This window comes from Takifugu rubripes, chromosome 13 (genome assembly GCF_901000725.2).
Source record: "Takifugu rubripes chromosome 13, fTakRub1.2, whole genome shotgun sequence".
In the NCBI taxonomy this organism is placed as follows: domain Eukaryota; kingdom Metazoa; phylum Chordata; class Actinopteri; order Tetraodontiformes; family Tetraodontidae; genus Takifugu; species Takifugu rubripes.
The window spans coordinates 10168349-10182410 of record NC_042297.1 but is presented as its reverse complement, the minus strand read 5'-3'; the positions used below and the strand labels follow the sequence as shown (position 1 = coordinate 10182410).

General features: G+C 42.6%; 1 protein-coding gene across 3 annotated transcripts in view; it reads left to right on the top strand.

Moving 5' to 3' along the window:
- The window catches only part of LOC101078171 (protein unc-13 homolog C), a 75275-nt gene extending 61545 nt beyond the window's left edge, over positions 1 to 13730 (top strand). For 2 of the 3 annotated variants that reach the window (XM_029846278.1, XM_029846277.1), the window contains 9 exons: positions 2338 to 2426; positions 2697 to 2834; positions 3706 to 3829; positions 4030 to 4089; positions 5309 to 5389; positions 7497 to 7644; positions 10071 to 10163; positions 11130 to 11289; positions 12038 to 13730. In XM_029846278.1, the coding sequence (XP_029702138.1) occupies positions 2338 to 2426; positions 2697 to 2834; positions 3706 to 3829; positions 4030 to 4089; positions 5309 to 5389; positions 7497 to 7644; positions 10071 to 10163; positions 11130 to 11289; positions 12038 to 12323 (1179 nt within the window). In that variant the 3' untranslated portion in view covers positions 12324 to 13730. The remainder of the gene's footprint in view (positions 1 to 2337; positions 2427 to 2696; positions 2835 to 3705; positions 3830 to 4029; positions 4090 to 5308; positions 5390 to 7496; positions 7645 to 10070; positions 10164 to 11129; positions 11290 to 12037) is intronic. The other variant, XM_029846279.1, reaches the window with a different exon arrangement.
- Positions 13731 to 14062: the final 332 nt, after the last annotated feature.

The window sequence follows — 14062 nt, the reverse complement described above, 5'->3', positions numbered from 1 at the left end:
TACCATTTACCGAACGATATGTCAAAAGCACCCCCTCCCCTCCCCTCCCCCACGTGCTCCCCGCCACCCCCCACGTTCCTGTGCTTCTCACCCCGCACCCTCTCCCACTCCCAAAACCCCTCCAGCAGCATGTGCCACAGAGCATACGGAATCAGAATTACCCATCATGCCTTTGGGCGGGCCGCTGCTCACCATTGCTGGCACTCTGGGGATAGTGGCTCAACCCACTCAGTCATCTTTATTTTTAGCCACTTCTCTATCCACATGTAAATACAGTGTTTATTTATTTGGATTTGATTTGTTTTATTTACTATAAGATCTTCCTCATCTTTTTTCCCCTCCTACTGGAAACATGGCTTCAGAGGCTCACTGAGTCTCTGGCTTTAGCTTTGATCGCTATCATCTCCCCAGGCCGCAGCTCCAAAACTCTTCACACAGGATTTTTCAGGCCAAGTTTAGTAAGATTTACAAATCTCTCCAGCTGTGCCCACCTGTCAGACCGAGTCCTCGATGACTCGCAAGGCTTTTCTTGTCCATCCAAAGATTTTAGATCCTGGGAAAACAGCTGTGGAATTTCAATGCTAATGGACAATGGGGTTTATCTTTAAGAAAGAATATCTCTTTGTTACAAATGATGTAGCTGTATTTCAAGTTTTACTTTCTCACTAGTTTCCTCTTTTCTATGGATCCTATTCATCGTGTAATGTGTTCCATATCACCAATTAGTTCCCAGAGAGAGCCAAAGTAATTACCCAGAGTTGTTATCCTATCAGTCCAAATAACAGAGATTAGCAATAATCACTCAAACTGCTCACATTTGTGAAATCATCATCACCCTCCCTCCTAAAACTGTCTATAAACTTTGATAACATTGTGCTTTTCTCACTCAAGAGATGGATTTTGATCCAACTTTATTATGCCGGTATAGAGAAACAGGCCACATTCTGTCCTAATTAGGAATGCTTGAACATGACTTTCAGACTTTATTGAATTGGTATAATATAAACTTGCTTTTTGAGCCCAACCAAAGTAATTGGGTTTCAAAAGCATCTTGATTCAACTCACAGCAAAACAATACCCTTTGAACGGAAATGAGACGAAAAGAGGAAAGACAATGAAAAGTGAATCTCCGTTTCAGATGCTGTCAGGCTGCAGATTAGAGGGCTTGGATTTTCCTCCAGAAACTGATAAAAGATAACAAACCTGCAGGGGTTTCCTGCTATCGCTAGAGATCTTACCTCTGATTTAAAGAATAAAAGAATACCCCTGATTAATATTCCAATATGTATAGCTGCATCTGTTCATTAGAGTATCAACACGTGTTCATTTCAACATGCATCCACAAATGTACCCTACAAATCTACCTGGAGTTCACATCTCTGCTTTCCAGCTGAGCCATCCGCCAGTAGACTGTGAGATGAGCGGCTCCATGGCTAAGCTTATTTGGGTCTAACGTGGCGGCCTGCTCTGCATGTGATGTGGTGGCTGCCCTCGCACGTCCATCTCAGGCGCCAAGCGATGTTTTTCTCCCCGCCTTCATCAAAAAACATCAATATTTAGACATTTCTACACGGCAAATGGGATTCATGAGCAAACAGCCGCGCTCAGATGTCGCGGTGGCATCCGCACGTGCACGCACAAACGCACAATTACAGGCAACCTTGCCTTTCCCAGGGCCATGCCAAGCGTCACAGATGAGAATCTCCAGATCCGGAAACCAAAAAATGGCAACCTAACACATCATGCATGAGCATGTACAGTGCAGCATATGTTGGGGATCAGATATTTTGCTCATTCGCTGAAAGTCCAAGTCAAAATCACAATGGATTAATTTACGATGCTTAGGGTGAATTGTGGCCATTCACTCTGCTTGTGTTTAGCAAATAAGTTGCACTGCCCATGACTTATTCCTGCATTCACCAGAGGATTTTCAGAATCACAAACTCAAACTTTGGTGGCAGTAAGCTTTAATCCTATTAGATGTTACAATAGCGAAGCTGTCTGACAGAACATTGTCTCTACATAAATCTGTGGGGTATTAGGCGAGGGGGGTTGTGTTTTAGAGCACGCTGGCGATGTCTTCGCTGACACCTTATCTGATGACTCGGGGAGCAGTCATCATGGCAGTGCTCTGAGGTGAGCCGCTGCATTTGTATTCAGAGCAGCGCTCCGCACAGATGGCGGACAGGACCAGTGGATGGCCACCAGTGAGGCAGGTTACTCCTCTGTGCCTGCTGCCCCTCTCACACCCCCCACCCAGAGCAGAGAGATTCAGAGGTCTAGTCAGGGAGGATGGCCAGTGTAATAGTGTGGTAACTCATTTTCTCCCTCTGACAGCTGGATGCAGAGGCCAGTGATCTGCTGAAGGAGCTGCAGAATAAACTCAACACTGTGCTGGATGAACTCAGTGGAGTGTTTGGCTCCAGGTGAGCATTGTTGTGATTCTTTAAAAGTCTACGTGAGGCTGTTTTTGTGAGTTAGAACGTCTTCTTGCGGATGACTTTTTGTGCCCTATCAGCTCAGAGTATTGCTGAACATTTCCAGAGGAAAAGATATTTATGTTTCTGCCACCTTTTTAGTGTTATAGTTCACTCCTCAGGACGGAGCCCAGCCTCCCATCAAAGAGGACTTATTCTGCAATGCAAATTACAACCCTGGTGCACATTTGAAGGATGAGCCTTTTTACTTTCTCCCAGCTTCAAACCCGTCATTGAGGACTGTGTGAAGCAGATGAACCAGGAGCTGGTACAGATGAAAGGATCAGCCAAAGGGAGCAACGCTGCGATGGATGCAGAAACGGTCCTCCGTCCTCTGATGGACCTGCTGGATAAAAAGTGAGCTTCCATTAAATGCAAAATCAGCATTGAGGCTTGACAACATTGAGCTATCAGTGGCTTCATCTTCGACAAATATCACATTGAAATAATTAATTTCTTTGATTTGTACACCCAGTTTTCTCAAAATCAGTGCACGTGGTACAGGTGACACTGGGGCTGTGGGAGGAATTTATTTCCAAAATAACAGCTTGAGTTATATTCCAGAGGTGACTCGAGACTCTTCTTGGTGTCTCTTTAAAATATCCAATTTAACAGCAACAAGTAGTGATGGAAAATACTTCAACAGCTTCCAAAATAGTTGTTTACGTCTTAAGCGTTGTGGTCAGCCATGCTTATGAGGCGCGTCCCTGCCAGTGTGTCCACTTTCAGATTAGATTCATATACAGCACTTTATAATCTGTTCTTGAGGTCATTTCTATCCCTTAATGAAAGGTTTCATTTATTTAGTTTATTGACGCTTGACGCCAGTTGAAATTTGACCATCTAATGAAATGATAAAGGAGTGATGCTCAGTGCTGATTTCTATCTGATGTAGATGCCGTCATCAGTTCTATGGAATAAATTCTATGGAAGATACGTTTCATTCCTCACGTCTGGGAATCTCTCGGAACAATTTGTCAAAGCAACATTGAGGCCAATGGGGTATTAAAGGGAATCCTCTTAATGATATGTGAAAAAAATAAAATCCTTCCTCTCGTCTCTTCCTCTGGAGATCCCGTTTGCACAATGGTGAGATTAAAAGGCAGCCACTGCTGTTCTGCTGCAAATCGCAGTTGTTCCTCTCTCTGGATGTTCCGAGGATGTCGTCACTCTTCACGCCAGCTCGTTGTGAGTGTTTCTGTTGCACTGACAGATACTGTTTTTGCAGTTTGATGCTCTTCGCCAAGATTTGCGAGAAGACGGTGCTGAAGCGGGTTCTGAAAGAGCTGTGGAAGATCGTGCTGAACTCCATCGAGAGGACAATAGTCCTGCCTCCTCTAAATGACCAAAGTGTGAGTTGTATGCTTAAAAAAAGTCATTCCTGTCATGCCTGACTTTGGCCTTCGCCTGTTTCTTTTTCATTTCCTGCATCTGATACACACACACACACACACACACAAACACGATATAAACTGGAACAACATGAACCCTAGAGCTGATTCCTGCTCATGTTTTGGACGTCTGATTTATGAAGTGTTTGCCTCTCCAACAGCAAGGAGCACAGATGATCTTCAATGCTGCAAAAGATTTGGGACAGCTGTCCAAGCTCAAGGTAGGGTTGAAAATGGACCCATAGTGAGCACTGCTCTTCTCTACTCTCTGCACATTCACGCTGTGAGATGTAAAAACACCCCATGTCATCATGCAGAAACTACTCATTTCAGTAACTCTGAAAAACAACAGATACACATTAAAAACCATCATGAAACAATAAATGAATTCCCTTGACCTTCTCGTGACCTAATTAATTCCCTCGACCTTCCTTTTTTCTATACATTCGAAGAGATCCTGCATATGATTCTATTCTGAAGCAGAACAATGGGAGGTGTTCTACGGGTGTAACAGAGCAACACTATCCAGACTGGTGCCTAATTGTTGATGTAGCCAGAGGATGTTTGATCCCTGGAGCTCTGTGTAGTGAAGCACTTGAATGGATCAGTGGTTGCGCTGAGGTTTCACTAACAACTGTGGCGTGACAGTAGCTCGGAGAGAAGCTGCACTGGGGGAACGTCTGGGTAGTGTCCACCATTACAGCCATGGATTCATTTCAGCACTTCACGTCGCAAAACACAAGATTTCTATTATGTTCAGTAGTGTAAAAAACTCCTTTATTAATATTCTTAACTAATATTTGCTTCATGTTTGTATAACATGAATGCATTATTCAACACATCAGATGCACTCCACATTAGCATTGACCCTTTGACCCGTGTAGCAGCGAGTATTCATGGGTCATTAAAGTTAATTGGTTTGATTGGAACAACCTTTGACCCTCGTTACTTCCATTTCTACACACAGTGCTGCACCTGTGTAGCTATGTTATAAAGGGCGATTTTCCTTCTTTAATAACCTTTCAAAATGCAGAAATGACAGACACACAATGACCTTAGGGACCAGAGAGAGAGAGATGTGTTTTTTCCTTCCTGCAGGAAGTATACCACCATATTGTTTTACATTCAAAACAGTATACTAACACAATTAACTTTCACATTTTCATATCGTAGCAACAAACACCAAGGACATTAAAACAGTCCAAAATAGAATTGTTAATTAGCAAGGCTGTCTTCAAATGAATGTAAAATCTCTCATTTTAAATAGGTAACTATAAATATTCACCATAAATGCACCCGCAAATGCATTCTGGTAAATATCAGTCAGGTTTGCACATCTGAACCTGGACGTGTTTTACTGTTTGTCTTTTGAAAAGTGCCTTATTTCAGTCAGGTTTGACAGCATTGTAAAGGTGCGTGATTCCTTTCGTATCCTTTCAGGAGCACGTTATCCGAGAGGAAGCCAGGAGCCTGACACCGCGTCAGTGTGCAGCTATGGACCTTGTACTTCCCACCATCAAGGTAAGTTAGGCTTGATTATAAGACTAAACAAGAACCATCGAGGAAATAACTCATTACAACAGAGGCTGACAAAGCTGTAGAAAAATCTGCAAAGCCTGGATTGTTGTTTTTTATAGCGTTGCATTTCCTGGATCACTGACCACTGAAGCGACATGTTTGGGAAACAAAGCCATGCATATCTATAGCCCCGGGAACAGAGGATAATAATATACCTGAGTGGGGAGAGATGCCTTAAGCTCCTGAATAAGAGAGGCAAACACTGCACTCTTAATTTACTGCTTGTTGTAAACTAATATGCGATAGCAAGGCTCATGTCTGCTGTGACGTGAGAAGAGTGATGCCGAGGCTCTGCTGGGAAAAACTCTGCACTAATTAATTCTCGTGTCCCGGAGGAATCTGCAGCTGCATTCAGTTCAATCATGTTACTTCAACAGTCATGTAACGCAGCTCGGGAGCGCTTCAGGAAAACTGGCCATCGCATGAATTGAAAAAAAAACATCAAATCAAATCTGTTGTATGTTAAATCTAATCCATCATCCAAATAAAACCTCGCCGCAAGAAAAATCCCTAAACATTGTAAATGGGGCTTTATAATAGATCCCCCTTCCGCTGCATAAAATGTCCAGGTTTGCAGCAAGAAATCGATACGAAACTCTTGTTCACATCAGATGTTGAGTGAACAACTAACCGCAGACTGTTTGCTAGATGTCACTTTAGAGTTGCTGAGTTTGATCAGGCCACTTTTGTTGTTTTTACGGGCATTTAAGCCAGCCGACAAATAATATGGCTCACTGTGCGGTTAATTGCCAACATGCTCCTATTAGCTCTTATTCCCTACTTCTGAGGCTGCCATAGAAACAGTGGCTCCACGGAAAACCACTAAAGAGCCACGCAGCCAAATTAGTATTATGTAAATATCTACGTGAAACACTGGCATTGAACCATCTTCAGTCAAATAAAATATTCAAAATTTTGCACTAGAAAATTAGGGAAAGTTTGCTTAAGAATTAAACCAATGACTTTAAAGTCACCACTCTGTGTGTAGGAATGAAAATACTGAGATAATGAGATTGTTCAAAGTGTTCTTTTTGGGGCAAATGGCCTGGCAGCACAGCAAATCCTCTGACAAGAGAAGCTCTGACAACCATCCCTCACGTCTCACGGGATGTGCAAACGAGAGCACGAGTGCCCAACGCATGAAAAACACTTTTTTTTTTTCTGTCATGATGGATTCGGGGCGGTAACAAGGTGACGGCTATCAGCTCGATTTGAAAGCCATCACGGCTTGAAATGCTTCGCAGGAAACCAATCATTTGTGACAACATAGGATAGAGGTGTACCCTGGCTGTTTTAGCTGCTGTTTCCATTTTTATTTACAAACTGCATCCATGACTTAAATGTATATCAGGCTATTATAATTCATATTTGGTGTCTAAGAAAAAAAACTTTGCTGAGTCACCTACAAGTCTGTAATGTAGTCAGTCTGAGGTCGGCCATAAGATATATCTGAATATATTATTTAATAGCGTCTCTAGTCTGTTCTGCATTTATATTCTCTAGATATTCCACACACAGAGTATGGAAAGCAGATAAAACTACCTCAAGTGAACTTATCCACAGCTTCTACTTTATGCTAAACCCCCATCATGCACCTCCTGTAATTACCATGTGTTTCAAATGGGATTTCAAATAAATAGGCGCAAAAGATTAGAGGTTATAGGTGGTTTCGAGTTTGTCTTTTCACGACTCCTCTGTTCCGCCTCACCCTTTTGTGAGATCTGTCCGTGGCTGCGCTCCAGCGTGTGGGAGTTGTGATGCCAAATGAAAAAAAAGCAAACCTTCTCTGTCCTCAGCAAATCAGATATGCATTTACCAAGCAACCGTGGGTTTAAGGGTTAAATGCACAGTAATTAATGAGTAGAGGGGCTCCTAAAGCTGTCTCTCTGCGTCGCCTCGTTGGGAACTGCGTGCCGGCCTTAAAATCCTAGGTTATGCTCTGAGCCCACTCTCCTTCTGTGGTGCAGAAACATAAAAGTTGCCATCGTGTTGTGTGAGGTGTCGAACGGTTCCTCATATTCACGCTTCTGTTGCTTTTTATTCCATGCAGCAATATTTCCACGCTGGAGGAAATGGGCTGAAGAAAACCTTCCTCGAGAAGAGCCCGGATATGAAATCTCTCAAATACGCTCTCAGCCTTTATACTCAACCTACAGATGCCTTGGTCAAGAAATATATATGCACCCAAACCTCTCAAGGTAAGCAGCGTGTCCACATTTCACATAGTTTCCTGAAGCTATTAAACATAAAGACCAACAGAAAACAGCAAAGCAGGCAAACAGTAAGGCTAAAAGCTACTACTTTGATGTCATCTGCAAAACAAGCACGCAGTGCAGCACATTGTCAACACTATAGTGCACTTTGACACTTAAACAGTCCCTGGATGGTAAACATACCTATAAATAAACACAATGTTACATCAACAGCCTGGAGAGCTCCCGCCACTGAATCGCTTTCTGCACTTGTCGGTGTTTTAGAATTGATGTGATAATGTGGTGACTGCTGATGTCATATGTGTCAAAGCCAGTTATGTTTTGCTTTCTCATCGGCCTTATCCCACCTTCAGTGCTTTGATGAATAGTTTGTCATTTCCTGTCCCTGGATATTGCAGTAATGACACAAATTTACCCACGATGGCCTCTTCATGGCTGTACCCTGAAGGCCAGAAATGCTGCCTGTCTCTTATTAGAAGCACGCAAAATCAGCGTCACAATGTATTCATGAGAGTATTTTGCGGTTTGAATCATTCTCTTGCTTCCTGTCTTATTTGTCTTTGTCATCACTGGCCCACTTTTTTGTTGCTGCTCTGTCGTCTCTCTCGCCCTCCCCTGTGATTGTAACGAGGCGCTAACACCTTCAGGTTTCCTGAGACATTTGAGAGGGAATTCACCGCAGTGTGTCGTTGAATCTCCGGGCTGTTGGTTTCTTTTGTGTGCTCAGTCTTGCAGAAATGGGACTCTAGAAAGGCCCATCTGCCGCTCAGATGGGTAAAGATTCACCTCATTTTATTGTGTGCTATTTTAAGAGTTTTCCCCTATCTTGCAGCTTAAACAGCATCACATCCTTCTCGCCTCCTCCCCAACATGGAGAGTGATGTCCTCGATAGGGGGGTGATCTAATGTGAAGTCCGTAATTGGAGTTAGCGACGTGGTTGATGGGCATTAGTTCGGTAAAAAGCGTGGGGATGTGCTGATGCTCCGTGTAGCGGAGTGGACACGTTACCATTTATCACCAGCCGTGCACTCTGACAGCGACACATTTAGACCACAACGTGTGCCTGTATGTTGTGCACGGAGAAGCCCGCATGTGTGAAGGATGAGTCCCTGCTTTAAGCATCGATGATATATGGTGTGATGCCAGTTTTATGTGGCTGTTTTCCTGGACCTGACTGTTTGTTTGCTATTTTGATCAAACTAAGAGAGATTTATTCTCCAGGACTCACCTTTCTCATCCGTTTTGGTCATATTAGTATTTTTGTCTCTTAATCGTGTAGCCCTGCTGACCAGATTTCACATTCTCTGCCCCCCGTGTGTGGTCTTTATACACTTGTTTATTATTTATTGAGGGCGCTGTGCTGCATGCGCGCAGCATCATTCAATGCATTATTTCAGCCAATCTCTGAAGTGCGTTGTGGGTTTTGCTCTGCTAAATTCCCACTATCCAGAGCTTAATTGTGCAGCATCAGTGCCCCCCCCCACCCCCCACCCCACCCCACCCATTCCCCGCCACCACCCATTACAATAAATCAGCCAGCTTGCTTCTTCATTAGCAGTTGTAATGGCCACTGCATGTTTGGCACGTATTGATTAGTTATTGGATGAACACGCTCCTTCATCAATCCCCACCGTCGGTCCCGGAGTGCGAAGCATCTGTTTGTCCCAGGCTGGGTGAAACACAGAGCAGTTGAATGGAGCCGCCTTCCCTCCATCAGACAGAGTGGGACACCTGGTCAGCAATCACTTCTAATTGTTTCCTGGCAACAAGCTCACCCCGCGTGAAAGAAACGGCTATCTTGGTTTGAGCAATGCTCAAAAGGGCATTTCCTCTTGTGTCACTGATATTTCTGCCCCCCCACACACACACACACACACACTAATTACCACTCGCCTGGGCCAACATTTTGCTTTTGCTTTCGTCCATTTCAACTGTTTAATGATTTAATTGTGTAGGACATCATTTTCTTTGTGATTCCATTCTCTTTTCCATCTGCTTTTCCCACGGCCTTCAAACCAGACTGAGGATTGTGTGTCTTTGTTTTTCACTCCTCTTGTTTCAACGCAGCCTCAAGCTAGAGGAAACCATACACTTGTTTGCTGTTGGACTACTAGTGGGGTGAAGGGTTTCTACCCCCTCTTGCAGCTTTTTTTGTTTCAAAGACTGATTGATTTATTTTGCTCTGGTACAGAAAAATGAGTACACACATCTTATTTTAGTCCATGCCCTGGATTTAGAAAAAAGGGAGCCGATGCGCCCACACTTGTGGCTGCCAGCCTGCGTCTCTTTTCCAATCCCGATGTCTCAGTTTCACTCCCCGGCTTCCTTCGTGCCACTTCTCTCCATTTTCTCTCCACTTGAACAAACGCATCATTTAAATCCTCCCGTTGCTGTTTTGGTGTGTGTTCAGGTCAGTCAGCCAATGGATCAGTGGGGGAGGTGTCGATGCAAGTGAATCTCATCTCTCACCCTGGCACTGGAGAGCACAAAGTCAGCGTGAAAGGTGAGATTTTCATCTGCTCTAGGACTTCCCATGTTCCCTTCTATGGAAGAATAGAGTAAATAAAAATAATTTTAAATTGTTTGGGGCTCATGATGAGCTCATGGGTGATAATCTCATTTCAGTCTCAATCAATTGCTTTATAGCCTGAATAATAACATAATACAGAGAACCACTGACAGATTCAAAATAGTTTTACTAATGAACAAATCATAATACTAACTATGTAAATGTCACTTGTAGCGTACACTATGTATTAGTCTACCTGAAATGAACGACTGTTGATGCACCACATCAGCTACCGTCAATCACAGCATCGCTCTTTGTGTCTTGAAGTCTACTGCGTAAACTAAGTGATGAAGAATATTTGTACTCACCTCTAACATCTTCGATCTACTGCGGTAAAGATTCCTGCAATAGTTAATGGGTTATTGTTGTATGTGGTCAATACCAGATGGATGCATCTAGAGTGTCATAAAACATTTTTATGCACTTAAAATACATTAAGTGTTAAAGTAGACACCAAGTCCTCAATTATACCATCAACAGGCTATAGAATATCTGCCCTTGTTGCCATATATCATGAGAAACTGCAGTTTTACCAAGAATCCTTATAATCCTAATAAAGGAGGCTCTGCTTTGATGTCAGTCTGAATGAACATTGGTGTAAGAGTCCATTGGTGGAGGACAAGATGTACTCAATGTCTCCAAAAGCATTTGGGGAAAGCCTATATGGCTGAAGGACAAAAAGCCACTCTAGTCAGCAAGAACAGCTCAGTTATTTCTGCTCTTTGTGTGTGTGTGTGTGTGTATGTGTGTGTGTGAGTGAAATGAAAACATCTCTGTGCCTCAGCCATTTTGCTTTATGTTTTTATAACTGATTTTACAGTCAGGGACATCGTTGCACTGCGAATGCTACCACAGCCCAGGTATTCTGTTCATCGTGTTGTTTTCTTTGTTTTTCCACAGTGGTCGCAGTAAATAACCTCATCTGGCAAACCAACGCCATGTTCCGACCGTTTGTAGAGGTCAATGCCCTGGGCCCCCACCTGACGGACAAGAAGCGCAAATTTAGCACCAAGACCAAGAATAACAATTGGTCACCAAAGTACAATGAAACATTCCAATAGTAAGTAGCCATTACGGTAGACTATTGAGGCATACTGAATAATATAAGTTTAATATTAACAACTTGCTTTTTCCAAAGTAGTCTTGTTCAGTATCAATGCACTACAAAGTAGCCTCTTTTAATGACTAGAGAACTTAACACTTTTAATCTCTTAGTCCTTTTTGTTGTAGGAAGAAAGTAACTAAAATCCAGTTGCCATAGCAGCAGCCATGCTTGTTGTACTATCAAAGGAAGCCAAGTGATAATGATAGTCTTCTCGAGACTGTTTTCTTTCTTTAAGTTCAGAGCCAAAATGCTCTGAAAGTGCTCAAACACAAATGTGAAGTCATGGTTCAGCATATAAATGTAGATTATCATTTTTATTTGCTGAGGCAAAAGTTCTGCCAGTTCTGTATTGTATTCATAGTCTGCCCTGCTGTGTTTTACTGCTTCAGCAGTGGAATTAAATGAGGTACCTAAAGAGGAAAATTTTGAAAGCACAGCAGTTTCCTTTACATCCAACATGTCTCTGACATACATGTTCATATGCCTCCTAAACTCTTCAACAGTTCTGCCAGTTCAGATGATGTCCAGAATAAGACTTGAGAATAAATGTCTTTAGTGATAAAGATGTGCAGGAGGGAGGTTTTGGATGATCGAAAATTGATTGGAACACACCAGATTCCTTATTTGTGATGACGGTGGATGGTCAGCTTCCGCCATCTTGACTCTTTCCTTTTTCTTGCCTCTCTGTTTCATTTTTACTCAGTGTTCTAAGTAACGAACATGGTCCGGAGGCCTACGAGCTGCACGTCTCAGTGAAGGACTACTGCTTCGCCCGCGAGGACCGCATCATTGGCATGACGGTTATCCAGCTCCGAGAGCTAGCGGACAATGGCAGCTGTTCTGGCTGCTACCCCTTAATGAAGAGCATCTCCATGGATGATACCGGCCTGACCATCATGAGGATACTCTCTCAAAGGACCAACGATGAGGTGGCCAAAGAGTTTGTCCGTCTCAAGATGGACACGCGGTCGGCCGAGGAAGTGTCATAATGCGGAGGGAGGGCGCGGCATTGAAAGGGATGTGTTGTCTTACGTGAGATGAACGACAGGAAAAAAAGTGGTAGTAGCAGTTGTCCTCTCCGGAGAGATGCTGGAGGACGGGAGTGTCCAAAGAGGATCTGGCCCAAATCGGGCCAAGGCAGCAAGAGAGTGAGAGAGAGTTGTGTTTGTGTGTTTGTTTGTTTGTTTGTTTGTTTGTTTTTGTGCATGTGTGTAATACATCTGTTGGAATGTTCATTTTAAAACTACAGTATGTACAAGTGTTTACTTACAGTATGCTTACTATTACGTATTATATTCTGAGTTATGTTAACAGGACATGGAAAACCTTTTGTACAACATTTAGTCTTTTTGAACAGAGATTTGTTCCAATAAAGTGCCAAACCAGTGGAAAAAAAAAAGAACAAAACCAACGTATACGAATAATGGTGAACTTAGTATGTTTGAAATTTGCTAGGTTATTTTGTCCGGTGTAAGTCATTTTACTGGCCGTGTGGCGTTTTCGATTGTTGCGAATTTATTCATTTTGCACCCTGTTTTAGGTTGATTTTGGGTTGACGTTTTTCCACGCAGCACTGTTGTGCATGTCCTCTTCTCGGTCATGTCCGTCCCATGATTCCACAGTGGCCGTCGAACAGGGTCCCCTCCCCCGCCCCCCTTGCCTTCAAACTGTTTAAGTGCACCTGACAACAGACGTGTTTTTTTAAATGGCGATGACTGCTATGTAGACCTTCATAGATGTTTGTAATTTTATAACCATGACAACAATGACAGCCTCCAGTGCTAACAGGCAAACCAGAAAGGGTGGAGTTACTTTCTTTTTTTGGGTTTTCTTTCCTCTGTTTAACCATCAGCTTCCAGCCTTTCTGAACGACCACTGTGAATACGAGCTTTGAAGGCAAGCTTACGCAACACTGCAGGCCGTTTGATATAATCATCTTTATTCTTATTATTGTCAGTACATTTTTAAATTATTTTCCTGATAAACTGCCAAAGTTCTATAAATGATTTGTACAAAGGCAATCCATTTCATGTATGAACAAATGTACATGTGAAAAATTACTTTTACAATGATTCTTATTACTAGGGAGGTACTAAAGTTTGATTTATTTTTATTTCCGGTGAAACGGTTCAGCGATATGAAAGTTGCACATGTTACATTAACGCATCAGTTCTCTCAGCTTCTGTCGCTGGAATTATTTTTCTTCATAAATGAAAGAGTCTAACATTTGGTAAATATGCAACATTCCTATGTATTGCACTGATGGCGAATTGTATGTCATGTAAATATATTTAGTGAGATATTGTACAAAAGTCTACTTTTATTTAATGTGCATAAAGTATGTGCAAATGTGTTAAAACATCTGGGTCCTTTTGAACGATTTTCTAGTGAGCCTCCTTTAAATAATCTCTCAGCAGTTTGTTTCTTAGTGTACGATTTTTATCACTTCACTGTTTTAGCCTCAGCTCGAGTAAATTAGTGAGATATAATCTGGACTTTCTCAGACCGTCAACCGTTGGCGTCCAATACCTTTAAAGGGACGAACGTTCCACCAGAGAAAAAGAAGTAGGAAAAAAAACGCATGTTCTGTTCTCAAAACGAATGGTGGTTTGTGAAAAGGCTCCAGCATCAGCTAATGTACTGGCTTCAGCTGCCATCCTCTGGCATCTACTGGGCAGAGAACATTTGGAATTATGTCAGATTAAAGAGTTGCATAAATGGAATCAGA